This window comes from Eptatretus burgeri, chromosome 17 (assembly GCF_056783735.1).
Source record: "Eptatretus burgeri isolate ZD-2024b chromosome 17, Ebu_testis_v1, whole genome shotgun sequence".
In the NCBI taxonomy this organism is placed as follows: Eukaryota; Metazoa; Chordata; class Myxini; order Myxiniformes; family Myxinidae; genus Eptatretus; species Eptatretus burgeri.
Genome location: NC_140977.1, coordinates 36,389,482 through 36,406,038, shown reverse-complemented (window position 1 = coordinate 36,406,038; position 16,557 = coordinate 36,389,482). Strand labels below are relative to the sequence as shown.

General features: G+C 48.3%; 2 protein-coding genes across 2 annotated transcripts in view; one reads left to right on the top strand and one right to left on the bottom strand.

Annotated features, from left to right (window-relative positions):
* Window positions 1-6,272: 6,272 nt before the first annotated feature.
* On the top strand, window positions 6,273-7,620 carry LOC147009754 (uncharacterized). Its single transcript, XM_085860822.1, has one exon. The coding sequence runs from the start codon at window positions 6,276-6,278 to the stop codon at window positions 7,572-7,574; it is 1,299 nt and encodes a 432-aa protein (XP_085716948.1). The 5' UTR covers window positions 6,273-6,275; the 3' UTR covers window positions 7,575-7,620.
* A 3,530-nt stretch (window positions 7,621-11,150) lies between these two features.
* The window catches only part of LOC147009753 (fascin-like), a 32,671-nt gene continuing 27,264 nt past the window's right edge, over window positions 11,151-16,557 (bottom strand). The window contains exons 6-7 of the mRNA XM_085860813.1: window positions 14,412-14,573; window positions 11,151-13,344 (exon numbers count right to left, since the gene is read on the bottom strand). Of these exons, the coding sequence (XP_085716939.1) occupies window positions 13,142-13,344; window positions 14,412-14,573 (365 nt within the window). The 3' untranslated portion in view covers window positions 11,151-13,141. The remainder of the gene's footprint in view (window positions 13,345-14,411; window positions 14,574-16,557) is intronic.

Genomic DNA, 16,557 nt, shown 5'->3' with positions numbered 1-16,557 from the left:
TATCCTATTGTCTCAATTCCCCACTATTCTGTGCTTCCCTCTCCTACCCCTTTTGTCTCCTGCCTCGTTGTATGTTCTGTGTATTAGCTCTTACACGAGCCTCGACTTGGTATACAAAAAAAGAAAAGATTCTAATGTTCTCACCCCTTAATTTTGTTTCAATGTACAAAAACAAAATCATCACATGTGACGGTTCATACATTTTGGACCATATTTGGAGGTTGCCCGTTGAAGGTGTGGACGACAGTGGCCTGATATTGTTAGTCACTTTTGCATTGATATTGTTTCCTTTTTGCTGTTGGGGAAGTGACTTCCATGGTCCTCCACAACTTGAAGGAGGAACTGTTTCTGTTATGATAGCATTACACTCCTCAATAAGGGCCACACACCTTTCAGCATTTTCATTTACCACATTGTAGTGTTCACTTGTCTGTAGTGACTCCCTGTAATCCTCTCTAAGGCACTTCAATAATTTCGTTGTGTTCTTTTTGTAATAAACTCTTCAATGATATGGAATAAGTCTTGTGTAGTGTAAGCTATATCCAAATCAGATTTGACTAAAAAATAAAAAAATATCTCTGGTGTGGTGTGTCAGAACATGTTCCTCGGTAAGAGAGTTAAGGTGTCTTGGCTGAAATATGATACCTTAAAGATCCTATGTTAGCTTCAGCAGGATTACGTGTTTGTGCAAGTATCCTGTCCAAATTGTCTGTATCCTTCACGGTCTACAGCCCGACAGTATATGTTTGGCCATGGTTCCGACCGAAAAGCCAACTCTGAGCTGAACATTTCTTCGAGCTGGTAGGACAGCTCAGGGATAGTGGACTATAAACAGTCATCCCGGTTTTTTTTGGAGTTTGTAGGGTGTTGCATCAATGGGTGCGCTGTCCTTTGGATGGTACATCAAGCAGGATGTCCCATCTTTCAGCATTTATATCTGCTGGACGTTTAAGACCCCACAATGTCTTTCGCTAAGAGTAGGCAGTCAGAGCGGTCCCTGACACTGCGGTGAGGGTATGATTTATGACACCCCGACACTCTTGTGATTTATGATACATCACCCCCTGCTGGGATTCAGCAAAATTTTATTTTGCATTCTTTTTTCGTTCGTACGCAGCACAAGGCTACGTGGTAGCATCATTGGCTGGGGGCGCAGCTGTGCCACTGCTGCAGTGCCATCTGCTGGTTATGGCAGGAATTTTGGAACCTTTTCAGGGTGCCGGCGACAGCTCGCCTATTCTTCGTGAACGACACCGTGGGATCCTGAACATCCACCAATTAATTCCGGCAGACGGGGCGCCAGTTTAACGTCCATCTGAGGGACGTCACCTCCATTGATGAATCACCCTGCCTGTGAAACACCGGCTGAGAAGGGTTAAACTCAGAGGAGAATGTGCCGAGCTCAAGGCCATCCTATCAGCCCTTTCATACACAGAATGCAGAGAACCTGCCAGGCAGTAAAGTTGGAACACACTTACCTTTGAGCTGTCTCATCTAGGTTCGATTCCTGACCTGAGTATATGCTGTGAAATCGGTGCTTTTTTTTTTGGCAGGGCATAATCAAGTGGACTGTTCCTTGGGTGGATGTTAAGCTAGGTGTCCCATCTGCTATCAGTAGCCGGTGGACGCTAAATATCTCACCGTATCTTTCAGGAAGAGTGTGTGAATTATTGCTGGCACCCTGAACAAATTACAAATTGCTACTCCAGTCAGTTCCAGGTGAACGTCTGGTCTGTTCTGCAAATTAATGAAATAGATGGCCAAAAATGTTTGGCCGACCTCCCAAGAAGATGGAAATTATAATTAGGGCCGTTCAGTAGTCGTACTTTTGTTGGAAAGGCTTTGGAATCTTGCGCTCAGGGCGCAGTGAAACTGAAACAGACGCAAGTTTCCTGTTTGATGTCGCTTGGCTTCCTCGTCTCTGCGAGTCCATGATTAGAACCGCAGGAGACAAAGTGGAGCATTTTAAAAAGAAAGCACGACCAAGATCGATGAGGGAAAAGGGAAACTAAAACACAATTTCTTTCCTTGTGTTCGCAAGGGTATTTACAAAAATAACGATAATAATAATTAATCAGACAAGTAAAAATGAAGATCCTTGTGGGGAAATGCGACAAAGTGTATTATTCAGTGTCCAAATATCTTTGAAACTCCCGGTGGTTCTTGAATATTGTGCTACCTTAAACTCCGAAGTGGTTGGTGGAACGTAATCAATTTCTCAGGTGTGCAAAACGATCCTGCAATACATTGATTTCAATCGGTGCCGTTTTAGTTTTACATCTCGCAAGTTTTGCAGATACCAAAATAAAGTTAACCAGTGGATCCCTTGATGGACCGGTCACCCTTTCTTTACAGGGTGGCCGAAAATTAAGAGTGTTTGGGGGGGGGGGGGTAGAGAACATTGTACTTTACGGTACTTCTACATATCGACGGTCCCCTGGGCCAGTGCGCATGCGTAGCCTGAGCCGGAGCCAGGGATGTTGTGGGTGTTTCAACCTGTTCAATACTTGTTTGATTATTGTCGTTCCACGCTAATAAAGTGGTCGAACAAATTGAACTCTGTTCTTATTTATAATCAAACAACTTGATGCAGTCGAGTAAAGATCGTCGGTGCTGAGGAGGACACGACTGGGTGAAAACGGACCACGAGAACGTCGACAGTGAGTTTGGATTTCTCGGGTACTGTACCCAATCTTCGCCCCCAGGACACTGTACACACGTGTGCATCACCGAAAATAGAACGTTTACTCCAGAATAACTGTTCCTATGGCGCCGGTGGAAGCAGAGTGCCCGATCGAGGGTTGTGACTATATGGCTACACACGCAGAGGCGGCAGTGGTGGCGGCCATGTTGAGTATACACGCCATTGTGCACGTCGCCGCCCCCAGGGCGGCGAGCTCGAATGCCAAGATGGAGAAACTCAAGCGTCCCTCCATAGCACTGGCCGGAACGGGCGAGGCCTGGTCGTACTTCATAACCCGCTGGGGCGAATACAAAACAGGTACGAAGCTTGTCGGACCCGACATAGTCGCGCAGCTACTGGAGTGCTGTGAGGAGGAGCTGAGAAAGGACCTCACTCGCACGGCGGGTAGGAGCCTCGTGGGCAGCGATGAAGAAGACGTCCTCGCCGCCATGAAGGCGTTCGCCGTCCGGACGGAGAACACCATGGTAGCTCGAGTGGCCCTGTCTAACATGCGGCAGGGACACGAGGAGCCCGTCCGGTCGTTCCACGCCCGCATCAAGGGGCAGGCGGACACGTGCAAGTATGAAATGAAGTGCACCAAGGCGGGGTGCGATCAGGTCAACGACTTCACCGAAGAGATATTGCGCAACGTGGTTGCCCGTGGCATCACGGACCAAGCAATACAACTTGACCTACTCGGTGAGAAGAACTAGGACATGCCATTAAAGGACATGATAGAGTATATCGAGGCCAAAGAGTCTGGAAAACGCTCGGCATCGCGCCTGCTTGACACTCAGAGCACGGACGCGATCAGTAGTTCGTATCGGCGGGGAAAGCGACAGGACGTCCGCGCCAGAGTAGGAGCCAGGCCGGAAAAAACGGAAGGCCAAGCCCGAAGGAGTATGCATCTACTGTGGCGAGGTGGGCCACGGCAAAACGCCCCAATGGCGCGCCAGACGCGCCGAGTGCCCCGGATACGGTAAAAAGTGCCGGAAGTGTGACCGCCAGAATCACCTAGACAAGGCGTGCCTGGGCGGCCGATCGGCTAGACCCCCATCTAAGGAGACCGACGGGATGTACGACGAGCAGACGGCAGCCTTCGTCGAGCTATGCACGGTCACCATGGCCAGCACAGAGGACGAAATGCGCGCGCTTCCCCTCGCTCACCACCTGTACGATGATATGTGCGATAAGTGGATGAAACGCATATCCCACCCGCAGCCATACGTCAACCTCACTCTCACCAACAAGCGCGAGGATTACAAAGCGCTGGGTTTTAACCTCCTGAAACACACCCGCGCGGTAACCCTACCCGCTATGGCAGACACGGGGTGCCAGAGCTGCCTGATCGGCATTAAAGTCGTCCAACAAATGGGCCTGAGTACCGAGGACCTCATACCTGTATCCATGACCATGAAGGCCGCAAACAACAAAGGAATTCGTATCCTCGGAGCCATGGTAGTCAGATTCGCCGGTAACAGTGACGACGCTCGGAGATTGGAGACGCGCCAAATCGCGTACGTGACGGACTCTTCGGACCGCATATTCCTATCCCGCGCGGCCTGCATGGACCTGGGAATGATCTCGGACAGATTCCCGACACTCGGAGAGGTGAATCTGATGACCTCGGAATTGTGCGACTGCCCGCGACGCGCGGAGCCGCCGACCAGGCCGACCGCACTCCCCATGCCAGCGACCGAGGCCAACAGAGAGGCACTGCAGTCACATTTACTCAGGATGTATGCTCAGAGCACATTCAACACGTGCCCACACCAGCCACTACCGAGAATGACCGGCCCGCCACTACGTCTTATGCTCAGTGAGAAGGCGACACCGGTTGCCCATCACACTCCCATCTCCGTGGCCATACATTGGCAAGATGAGGTAAAAGCAGGCCTCGACCAGGACGTTCGGCTCGGCGTGTTGGAGGAAGTACCCGTCGGCACGCCGGTGACATGGTGTCACCGCATGGTAATTTGCGCGAAAAAGAATGGCAAGCCGCGACGCACCGTCGACTTTCAGGCCTTGAACAAGCATGCGTTCCGCGAGACCCACCACACCCACCACATCCCCGTTCCACCAGGCGAGACGCGTACCTAACGGGAAGCGCAAGACAGTATTCGACGCATGGAACGGTTACCATAGCGTCCGCCTACACGAGGACGACCGCCACAAGACGACCTTCATCACTCCATGGGGGCGCTACCGGTACCTATCTGCCCCACAAGGGTATATGGCATCGGGGGACGGTTACTCACGACGATACGATGAGATCGTCGCGGACATTGGTAACAAGACCAAGTGCGTAGATGACACGCTACTATGGTCAGACACGATTGAGGGGAGCTACTTCCAGGCGGTCCAATGGCTGGATATATGCGGCCAGAATGGAATCATCCTCAACCCGGAGAAGTTTGTCTTCAGCGCACCCACGGTGGACTTCGCGGGCTTCACCATCACCATGACCGACGTGCGACTGTGCAGCCGCTACCTGGAAGCAATCCACGATTTCCCACAACCGCGTAACATTTCAGGCCTTGATTTCACCGACGTCAGATCGTGGTTCGGGCTTGTCAACCAGGTGGCATACGCCTTTAGTATGGCCGAACGAATGCAGCCATTCCGGAAGCTCCTGAAAAGTGGAGAACGCTTCCAGTGGTCCATGGAGTTAGAGGACATATTCCGCGAGTCGAAAGACGTGATCGTACAAGAAATCGAACACGGTGTCCGCATATTTGACAAAACTAAGCCAACATGCATCGCCACGGACTGGTCGAAGGAGGGAATCGGATTCTGGTTGCTTCAAAAGCACTGCCGATGCATGCCAGTTAGACCATTCTGCTGCACTGATGGATGGAAAATAACCCTGGTCGGCAGCAGATTTACACACGCGGCAGAATCCAGATACGCGCCCATAGAGGGCGAGGCTCTCGCAGTCGCGGACGCCTTGGACAAGGCGCGCTACTTCGTACTGGGCTGCGAGAACCTGATCGTTGCGGTAGACCACAAACCACTGCTGAAACTCCTTTCGGACAGAGCACTTGACGACATACCCAACCCCCGCCTCAGGAACCTCAAGGAGAAGACCCTGCGTTATCGCTTCCGCATCATACATATCCCGGGCATGAAGAACAAGGCGGCAGATGCCATGTCGCGCAGGCCGGTTGGCACCACTCCACTCATGAACCTTCCAGATGACAATGCCACCATAGCGACCCACCTCCAACCAAGCACGCACACCGACGTCCTGTCCCTCCTACGCCAAACTGAGCCGGAGTATGACGACGACGTCGAGGAGGACAACCTGGCATGGTGTGCCGCGGGCCTCGAATCATTGCGATCAGTAACATGGGATCGCGTCAGGGAAGCCACCAGCAGCGATGGCGATATGCACATATTGGAGGGAATGACAATGAACGGCATCCCCGACTCAAAAATCGAGATGCCAGAGACAATTCGCGACTATCACCAGTACCGCGAGAACATTACATCGACAGATGGAGTGATCCTATACAAGGACCGAGTAGTCATACCACCCTCACTCCGCGGCGATGTGCTGAGCGCCCTACACGCTGCCCACCAGGGCGTATCAATGATGACCGCCCGCGCAGAATCCTCTGTATTCTGGCCAGGCATGTCGGCCAACATCAGCGCCACTCGGAAAAACTGCGAACACTGCCACCGGATGGCACCATCACAGCCTGGAGCGCCACCAACTCCACCTATTCCGGTCGTTTACCCCTTTCAGGCAGTGTGCTCGGACTTCTTTGTACACAGGGGTGCACACTACCTTGTGACGGTGGACAGATACTCGAACTGGCCAATCATCTCAAAGTCGACGGGTGGCGCCGCCGGACTCATAAACCACTTACGTCGCGCCTTCGTGACGTACGGGACACCAGAAGAGCTCGCGTCGGATGGGGGACCGGAGTTCACCTCCACCGAGACCAGGTCATTCCTGCACAGATGGGGCATACACCACCGCTTGTCATCGGTGGCCTTCCCTCACAGCAACTGTCGCGCGGAGATTGGAGTTAAGACAATGAAACGACTTATCACGGACAACACCAGCCCGCAGGGAGAACTTGACACTGACGCTGTGCAGAGAGCGATACTACAATATCGTAACACGCCTGACCCTGACACGAAGATCTCCCCGGCAATGTGTGTCTTCGGCCGCCCGATACGCGATTTCATCCCAATTATCCCCGGGAAGTACAGACCGCACGACACTTGGCATGAGACCCTGAAAGCGAGGGAGGAGGCCCTCCGCAAATGTCATATCCGCACAGCCGACACCTTGGCAGAACACACCAAACGCCTTCCGCCACTTGCTGTAGGGGACCTAGTCCGCGTACAGAACCAGACAGGATTCCACCCAAAAAAATGGGACAAGACAGGCAGTATCGTGGAGGTACGCCAACACGACCAATACGTGATCAAGATCGATGGCTCGGGCAGAGTCACACTTCGGAACAGGAAATTCCTGCGCAAGTTTAGCCCAGTTCGCAATGACCAGCTGCCACCCCGGTCTATCTATGATGATCTAGCAACCTGCATCACTGTACCTGCACCCGTTGTAACACCGCAACTGCCTGACCTCGACAGCGAACCCGTGACATCTGCGATGCCAACGGGGCCCACGCCGGCACTGACGTCAGTGTGCACACCCCGGCGCAAGACGACACCCGTTTCAGACACGCCAGCAGCACCAGGACGAGGGACACCGAGGCGTGCGATCCTTCAGACGCCACCATCGGCCCCTGAAACCCCGAGAGCCCCATCCCCACTGGGGCCCGATGTGACACCACCAGCACCAGCGATAGGTCAACGCCGATCCACCAGAGCGACCAGCGTGCCTGCCTGGCACAAGGACTACTCCATGGAATAGTCACACGATGGGCGATATAAACTTTTGTTCATTCATTAAACTTAATATTTTCTCAGCCTTTATCTATTAACATAATAAAGACTCGGAGGGAGATAGAGAACATTGTACTTTACGGTACTTCTACATATCGACGGTCCCCTGTGCCAGTGCGCATGCGCAGCTTGAGCCGGAGCCAGGGATGTTGTGGGTGTTTCAACCTGTTCAATACTTGTTTGATTATTGTCGTTCCACGCTAATAAAGTGGTCGAACAAATTGAACTCTGTTCTTATTTAGGGGGGAGGGGGAAATGAAGCCAAAAGCGAAAGAGAAGTTGCTGGCATTGCAGGTACAGTATATGTAAAAGATGGTTTCTGCAGTGCTTGCCCACAGAACCAGAACTTCGTGTCCCAGGAAGCAATCTCCAACTTCGGTCCCTCGCCACTCTTGGTGTTGGGTGGAGGTATGGAGATTCCCAACTTGGATGGGTCGGCGATTGAGGCAGGAGAACTTCACGCCAGGGAGTATCCCATCCGATTTGCTAACTCAACAAAATGGAGTGAGTGGATTACTCGTGCACATATTTGTTTCCTTGTTGATTCACCGGAAACCTCAGCTGTACCAGGGACCTTGCTCTTGTTATGTGAAGGTGGTGCTTGGAAGAGATTGACTGAACCCTCAAACTAATCTCTTAACTAGCCCCGCATTTCCTTGGGCAGGGCTCATTCCCTTCCACCATACACGCTGCACTCACATTCACCCTCAGGCCGCTGACCTGCATTCACTCCATGCAGGACATGCTTGTTCTCATTTACATTCCTCCATTCACACTGGCACCATCTACCGAACTAATTCCCACTGACTAACTCATGCTCACCCCGTCATCCCTTACACTATGCACGTTCCTTTTAACTCTGTCGCTAAGCTAGCTACATCCCCACTACATGTCGACAGTCTCTAACACTCAGCTAACCTAAACCCCCCTGTAAGACTAATGCTCATGGGACTAGAGACTGGGGGGGGGGGGGTGTTCACCTGCATCCACATGGGCTCAAAACCTCTCCACCCTACTCTACTCTAATGGAGTGGGGTTCCTCCCCCCCCCCACTCCCCACTCCCACATCTGCAGAGGTGCTGGGCCGTGCAACCGTCACCCCCCCAAATCTTTGTTTTTAATTTAGTTTTTAATCTCACGGGGAACCAAACTGTGCTCGGCACGCCCACTGTTTGTGCAGGGCATGCCGTGCATATTACACACGGTGTGCCCCGCATCCTCGTTCTCGTGAAAAAAATTTCAATCCAAATTTCTCAGATCCCTTTAATGGTTCCCTTTTGTTTCGCCGTCCGTGCTCCAGTGATTTATCTGTCATGGAGCGTTTACATGCCGGTCCCTCCGCATTTGTCATCAAACTACGCAAGCGTCCGTGCCTGAGCGGTTTGCCAGGCACGGATCATGCACAGTCCAGGACGTGCCTTACTTTGCATGCCAAGCCCCACGGGGCCGGCATGGATTCCAAATTCATGATAATTTTCCCACGCTCGAGACCAGAACACATCTTCATTTTTATTTTGTTGCTCGCAGAGTGCTCACTCCTCCCATCAGTTAGCTACCATCCATCCATCCATCCATTGGGACTATACTCTGTGCAGAGCGTTGGTGCTGCCTAAGCAGTCTCTTTGGATATTGTCACAATCCTGGACTGGTCACCACTCCGACGCAGTATACCAGTAAGCTGGCACTCATTTTACTAGCCTCGGAAGGATGACAGGCAGTCAACCCCACCTGGTATTAATTCAAGAGCCGAGTGAGATTTGAACTTGGGATCCTCGGATCCCAAGCCCACCACCCTAACCATTAAGCCAACACCAGGCATTATTGGCTATCCCCGTCTGTATCGGTGGATTTCCCACACTTCATACCACTCATTCCGTCAAAATCCCTCTCTGCACACTCAGCGCACAATCCATGCCTCTCATCACTCCATGAAACCCCGGGTCCTTTATTTCCCCCAAGCTTGACACACACCCATTTGCACCATACACCCATGTCAACTTACACCGTCTTACCTTGACTGGACTCATCTCCTGCTGGTTCCCCTCGAGGTCTCGTATCCTCTCCACCTGTACCTGCGATGCGTTATCTTGATCTTTAAGCCTTGTTTCAATACATTACATCAATTCTGCCTTAATTTTCTTTACACCCTCCACCGTCTCTACTCACCCTTCCTTCACTTTATCTACCTCGTCTCTTATCTTTGTGATCTCCCACTTTGCTCCCTTAAGTTCCTCTTCTGGAATGACTTTTGTGTCTTCTCTACTCTCTTTCATTTTCTGTTCCCTCATCTGTCATTCCTTCATCTTCATTTGCTCATTCATCTTCCGTTCTGTTGTTTCTATCATTAGTCCCATGTCCTCTATATTCTGGGTTACCTTGTTATGTCTCACCTTACATTCCTTTTTGATTACTATCAGTTCCCCCTTGGTTTCCTTTGGGGCCTTTTTCAATTTTTTATCACCTCTGTATTACCTCCTATTTCTATTATTAGTTGTTCTTGCCCTTCCTCTCATCCTTTTATCTCCATCTGTATTTTATCTGTCATTTTGACCTGACCCACCTTCATCTCTTCCCGGACAATGTCCACATATCCCCTTACTCCATTCACCTTGCCCCATGTGGCTTGGAATTTCAATGCCAGATCATCGCCCATTGCCTTCATGTCCGCCTGCCCGCATCCATTTTGTTGCCCATCATTTCCATGTCACCCCTTAAGACATCACCCATCACCTTCGACTCCGGCAGTCCCACATCCATTTTGTTGTCCATCATTTCCAGCCTGTTGCCCATCGCTTCCAGCCTTAACTCCACCTTTGCCATCGTCTATCTCATGAACAGCGATGGTGATGCCGATCCGCTATCCTGCACCATGTTTTCTGGGGAATGAAGGGGGGAATCTACGAGCTCTGTTGGTATTGCCATGGCGCCCTCAACTGTACCCTCTCCCTCAATGCCATTGTCATATACAATTCCCTGGACCATAGATTCCTCCCTCATATCATCATCCTCATCAAAACCCACCTGGATGATCTGTTCGCCTTGGTCCGACATAGCTGCACAATTACTTTTTAACTAAAATTTGACCCCCAATCATGATCCGTCACAATTTCGAATTTGCACAATCCTGACGCCCGAGGTTACGGAGTCAGAGGGTTTGAAATATTCCACTCCTGACACCACATCGTCACAGATCCGAGGTTCGAGGCTTTCCACAAGGGGAAGCACTTGAGTCCCTCCCGAATGCCTGGTCCTGATGCCAACAGGCACAGATAACCATGTGCTGGCAGGTTGTTAGGCAACCACAAATGCCAATTGGCAAGGCCAATCCGGGCAGGGTTACACTACTTCGAGTGATACCTTACCTGTGGATGGCCGGCTAATTATGGTCATTTTTCCTCAGCGTACACTGGGATTACTGCCGCGCATTACAGTGAGTGTGCACCGGCTACCAAAGTAAATTATTGGGGTACAACATCCTATCTAACTCTACTTGAGCACTGTGTTGTACCAATAAAGGAAAAGACAACCGAGACAGATTGGAAATCACAACAAACATTTATTTATTACAAACTCACAAGCAAGCAATCATTTAAAAGCAAGAAAGCAAAAAAGGCACATAAGAGCAGATTTAACCAGAACACGTATTCTTATTATTCAATTTTACTTAAACAAAAGACTTACCTATCATTGACTCAGAGGAGAGGAATAAAACAAGAACTTCAAAATAAAATAAAGGTAAAGTTTGGAGAAAAGAAAAGCATTCTTATAAATACTCATTCAAACTCACGACGAACAAAATATACAAGAGAATGCGGAAGGAAATGGATGGTGAAGATGGGAAGTGGTGATGTGATGTGATGCAATGGGGACATGCAGCCACGTCCCTGAGGTGCCCAGATCCAAATCCAGAGTCCTCTCCGGCGTCCCAGATACGCAAGCTTTATAAGCGACTCGTCATCCTCTGCCTCATATTCTTCCTCCTCAGGCCCCCGTTGATGAGGTTCCACTGTTCAGCCTCCTTGTCCTTCATGGCTGGCAGGATCGAGATGGCAGGACGACGCTCATGGAAGGAGTGTTCTATTTCCACAGAAGCTCGACACCAACTGCTCTTGAAACCTCCTTTGCCTTCTCCTCTCCTTCACTCATGAGCTCTTTTTGACCCGGCTCGTGCGAGCCTGTCCCACTCACTTCTGCCTTTCTCTTCTCACCCTGATCATCAAATTCCTTCAAGGCACGAACGTTCGCTCACAGGCAAATTACGTTGAGTTCCGTCATGACATCTTCTTCACATCAGCTTTCTTCCCTCCTCCCATGAGTCTTCTCTCTCTCTCTCTCTCTCTCTCTCTCTCTCTCTCTCTCTCTCTCTCTCTCTCTCTCTCTCTCTCTCTCTCTCTCTCTCTCTCTCTCTCTCTCTCTCTCTCTCTCTCTCTCTCTCTCTCTCTCTCTCTCTCTCTCTCTCTCTCTCTCTCTCTTATTGGTCCACAGCCTATGGAAGCAGATCTACGACGTCACGTGTGGAAATTGCCACGCCATTCTGAGGGAACTTTCAACGACAACGAAATACGAGGAGTCGTGAGGACACGCTGCCATTGGCGCACTGAAAGGCATCGCATCATTGGTACGAATGTCATCGGTGAGGATACTATGTCCGTGTGGCATCACGACAGAGAACACGATGTGCCACCTCACTGGGTCCCTATGTACCGTGAGCAAACAACGTTTCGAGGCATGGGGTGGGAGAGGGGGTGATACGCGTGCTGTTTGAACTGTTGTCTCTGGCCGACCTTCCAGCTCTCTTGCCACTCTGTTCTCTGCCTGACGATCTAGCATTTCCGGATTCTCCGTTTTTGTCATCCTCTGTCTCGTTTCAATAAACTGTTATGCCTTAGTAACAGGTAGTGTGTGGTGACCCGCCATTAGCAATCTCTCGAGCGCAAACCGTTTCGGCTCAACTTTTGGTAAATCCTTGGGAGGGATAAACTTTGTAAATGTCCACTTTAAGAAGGTGGAAGGATTTGAATTCTGACCAGGGGAATCCATACGAACCACTTGGGCATGATTCTCTTTGATTTCGTCCATTCACAAAGCGCATCGCTCCAGCGCAGGGCATTCACTTTATCACAACCATCGATGCAGCAATATAGACAAACACATACTTGCAGGAAGGGGGAACATTCTGCCACCACTTTATTCAAAATACAATACAAAGTTTTAGTGGTTTTGCTGCTTAATTTTGTTATACTACATCAGTAAAGGAGTCCGAATGCCAATTTTCTTTACCCTGAGCATATTATAAAAGTATACATTGGGTTTCAATATTGATTGCTTTATGCATAACATACTTGGAAAAGAACCAGCATCATAAGAAAGAAAGGGAAAGATACAGTTTTTCAGCTCATGAAGAAAACAAGAAGATGCTGTTTATTGGTCAAAGTTTGAGAGTTGACTCAGTTGATCTGGAAAATGAATCGGAGCCGTTTCCACACTCAAGAATTGTAAAAATGCCAAGTCATGCTGCTGCCCTTGTCTGTTGATCTAATACTCCCAGAATGAAGTGTGGCCTGCACAATCAGCTTTTGCAGTCAGAAGACCAGCCTGATCTCCTTGCACGTACTTTCCATTGGGTGCACGGATGGCGATGCGGCTCAGAGCGATGAACTCGAACAGGAAAGGTGTGGCTCCTGATGCTAGGCCCACAACATTTTCAGGGCCTATTGACCAAAACTTGCCGTTTGATGCTGTAGACAGTGGATGTTAAACGTATTTTTATGCTAATACACATTAAAATTATTATTTATTAGCAATGTATAACTGCAATCTATACATTACTAAAACTCTCATCATGTATGTATGTATGTATGTATGTATGTATGTATGTATGTATGTTCCCGAAATACAACTAAAACGGTAGATGATAGCGCAAAAAGTTTAGGGCCACATTACTCACCATTCTCCTGCGGTGTGCAGTGTCAAGTTTCATTCAAATCGGGCAACGAAAAAACATTTAAAAAACCAATTCCCGATTCAGTCAAGTGCTCTTCGGGAGAATTTGATCAATGCAAACAACCTCAGCAGTATAGGTCGCTGGAGCTATCTTTTTTTTCTTGAAATGATTTATTTTAAAATCTCAATCATTTAGTAAAGACAAAGAACGATTTATTTTTAAGCATAAAATAAACATCGCCATTTTGATCTAATACTTCCGTGTTCATTAATAAATAAAATTGTGTTGAGAAGATTACGCACAATAATTTCTTCGACTTTCTTTTCTCCGTTTTTTTTTTCACATTGACGCACAATATCAAGTTTCGTTAAAATCGGGAAACAAAAATTATTAAAAAATCAATTCCTATTCAGTCAAGTACTCTTCGGGATTATTTGATCAATGCAAACAACCTCAGCGGTATAGTTTGCTGGAGCTATCTTTTTTTCTTTCTTTTTTTATTTTTTGAAATGATTTTTTTTATCAACCGCTGTCACAACAGGAACCCAACGGGTTCACGGGTCGTCTTGTACTTTATTAAAACTCAGAGGATTTTCGACTCATGCTGTTGAAGTGCAAGTTACTGTTATTGCTGAGAATAAAAAGGTCTCTTTTACTGAAAACCCAGGTGACTCAAAAATGACCTTCGGGTTGTAGGCAATTTGCCTGCCAGGCCTATTCTACATGTGGTGCCGGTCCACACTTTGTGGTTCACCTTTAAATGCCTCAGGGTAACATAGGATTGGCAATAAAATGCTTCTCATAAATTAAATAATACCACTCACAGTCCATAAATAACGCCCCAAAACCAAACATCAAAACCTTGTATCGTGTAGGCCCCGTCTTGGAAGTCAAGGCGAAAGACTTCATAAGAAGAACGGTTGCAGTCCAGAGCATCAGCACGGCAGGCAATGAAGCCATATTCTCCACGCAGCACCACGATAGGCCGGTTTATTAACTTCAGGATAAACTCCTCGGATTTTCCTGCACACACCATAGCAATCACTCTATGATTGGAAGATTTCCCCCATAACTCCACAAGTATCCTGAAACCTTATAAGTGATCCTGCTTTCATAACTTCCCTTTCGAACAAGCCAATCCATTTTCAAACAGGAAACAGAGTATAGTCGTCATTGATTTCTGGGTCAGGTAAAAGTCATTTAGGCCCATTGTGCTTGTGTCATCTTCACCACTTACTGCAGGTAGTATTCAGCTCGATGGGATACCGACCCTGGTTACACTTTGCTTAAGTGTAAGCTATCGGGATACCGACCCTGGTTACACTTTGCTTAAGCTATTGGGAAAGGAATTTGAGAATATGAAGAGTAGGGGGGTAATTTGGGAGAATGAGAGAGAAGATAGAAAGGATATGTTGGGAAGACTAACAGGAGTTGAAGAAAGTTTATGAAGTTGGGGGTCAGGGGTGAAAACTGAGACCAGGTGGGCAGACACCGTACAACCTTTCCCGTATTTGTGTGAAACACGTGTTTGTCTGTGTTGGAGGGGGTACGAATGCTGTGTTACCGTGGAATGAGGTTGGCCATTACATGTTGCAATCACATATACTGTATTATATTTCCCGACGTTTCCCTTTGATCAAAGCGTAAACGTCACTGCCCCATTGATGAAGGTGTAACCAGCCTTGGTGGTGTAATGGTTTTAGAACTTCTGCTCTGAGTCTAACTCTGGAAGATCAGTGGTTCCAGCTCTGGCTGAGTCATACTGAAGGCTTAAAAAAATGGTATGTGCTGCTTTCTTGTTTGATACACAGCATTTGAAAATGATAGAGCATGGATGATCAATTGTAGGTTGGCAATCATAGCACAGGCCTTTGATAGGCCTCACAGCCTCCTCGTGCCTTGAAGGTCCTTGTAAAGGAACTCGTATTATTTTATTATTATTATTAGCCTGTCCTCCACGCAGCGGAAGATGGGGTTTTGTAATCACTTCTGTGTCTGTCTGTCTGTGTGTCTTTCCGGGCCAGAACATTTTTACCATTTGAGCTTTTGTCATCAAATCTTCAACAAATCTTTGTTATGAGATTATGGAGAACACAAGTTAATAAAATATACAGTTTTATTTTTAAACTGTCGTTTTCATCAAGTCTAGTTTTAGAACAAAGCGGACGTAGACGGGCTTTGCATTTTCAGATGCTTTTTAGTTCTAATTACCATCACCGAAGGATTTGGAGGTCATTGCATTTGGGTCCATCTGTTTGTCCGTCTGTTTGTTTGTCCACACAGAACTTTCGTGTTTTTCTCTACAACTGCTTGTCAGATTGAGACGAAATTTTCACCGTTGGTGCGACAACTCATGTAAAGTGATTCAATGATAATTATGATGTCATATGTCACGTGGTGTGGCAGCCATATTGGAAAACGGAAAAAATTTGAACCTCTGTATCTCTGAAACCGCACCAAGGAAAAAAATTGAAACTTGGCACATAGCAAGTAGTCCTCATGCGGAATTAGTGTGATTTTTTTTTTTTTACTAGTACATGCCCGTACGTGCGTGCCCATACGTGCATGCCCATACGTGCATGGCCGTACGTGCAAAAAAAAACAACTTTAAAACTGCGTGCCAGAAACAACCACACAGGCCGTTCCTTCGCTCTCGTGTGCCCGTACATGCGTGGCCATACGTAAGTACCCATACGCGCGTGCCCGTACGTGCAACCCCCCCCCCCCCCCCCAAATAAAACTTTCAAACAACCACACAGGCCGTTCCTTCGTTCTCGTAATTAACGACTGCATTGGGGCATTGTGTTTATCTATAAATGCGCACAAGAAATCGAGAAATTATTAGAATACAGTAAGTCATCACTATCCGGAAGTAGTGCGTGCCCGTAGGGAATGCTCACATGCATTCCACGAATTATCGCTAGCATTGAAGTAACAACTGCTGTGATACCTACACACACAGAGTTAATTAAAATCCAAGTTAAAATCAAGTTTACCTCCCTGTCTT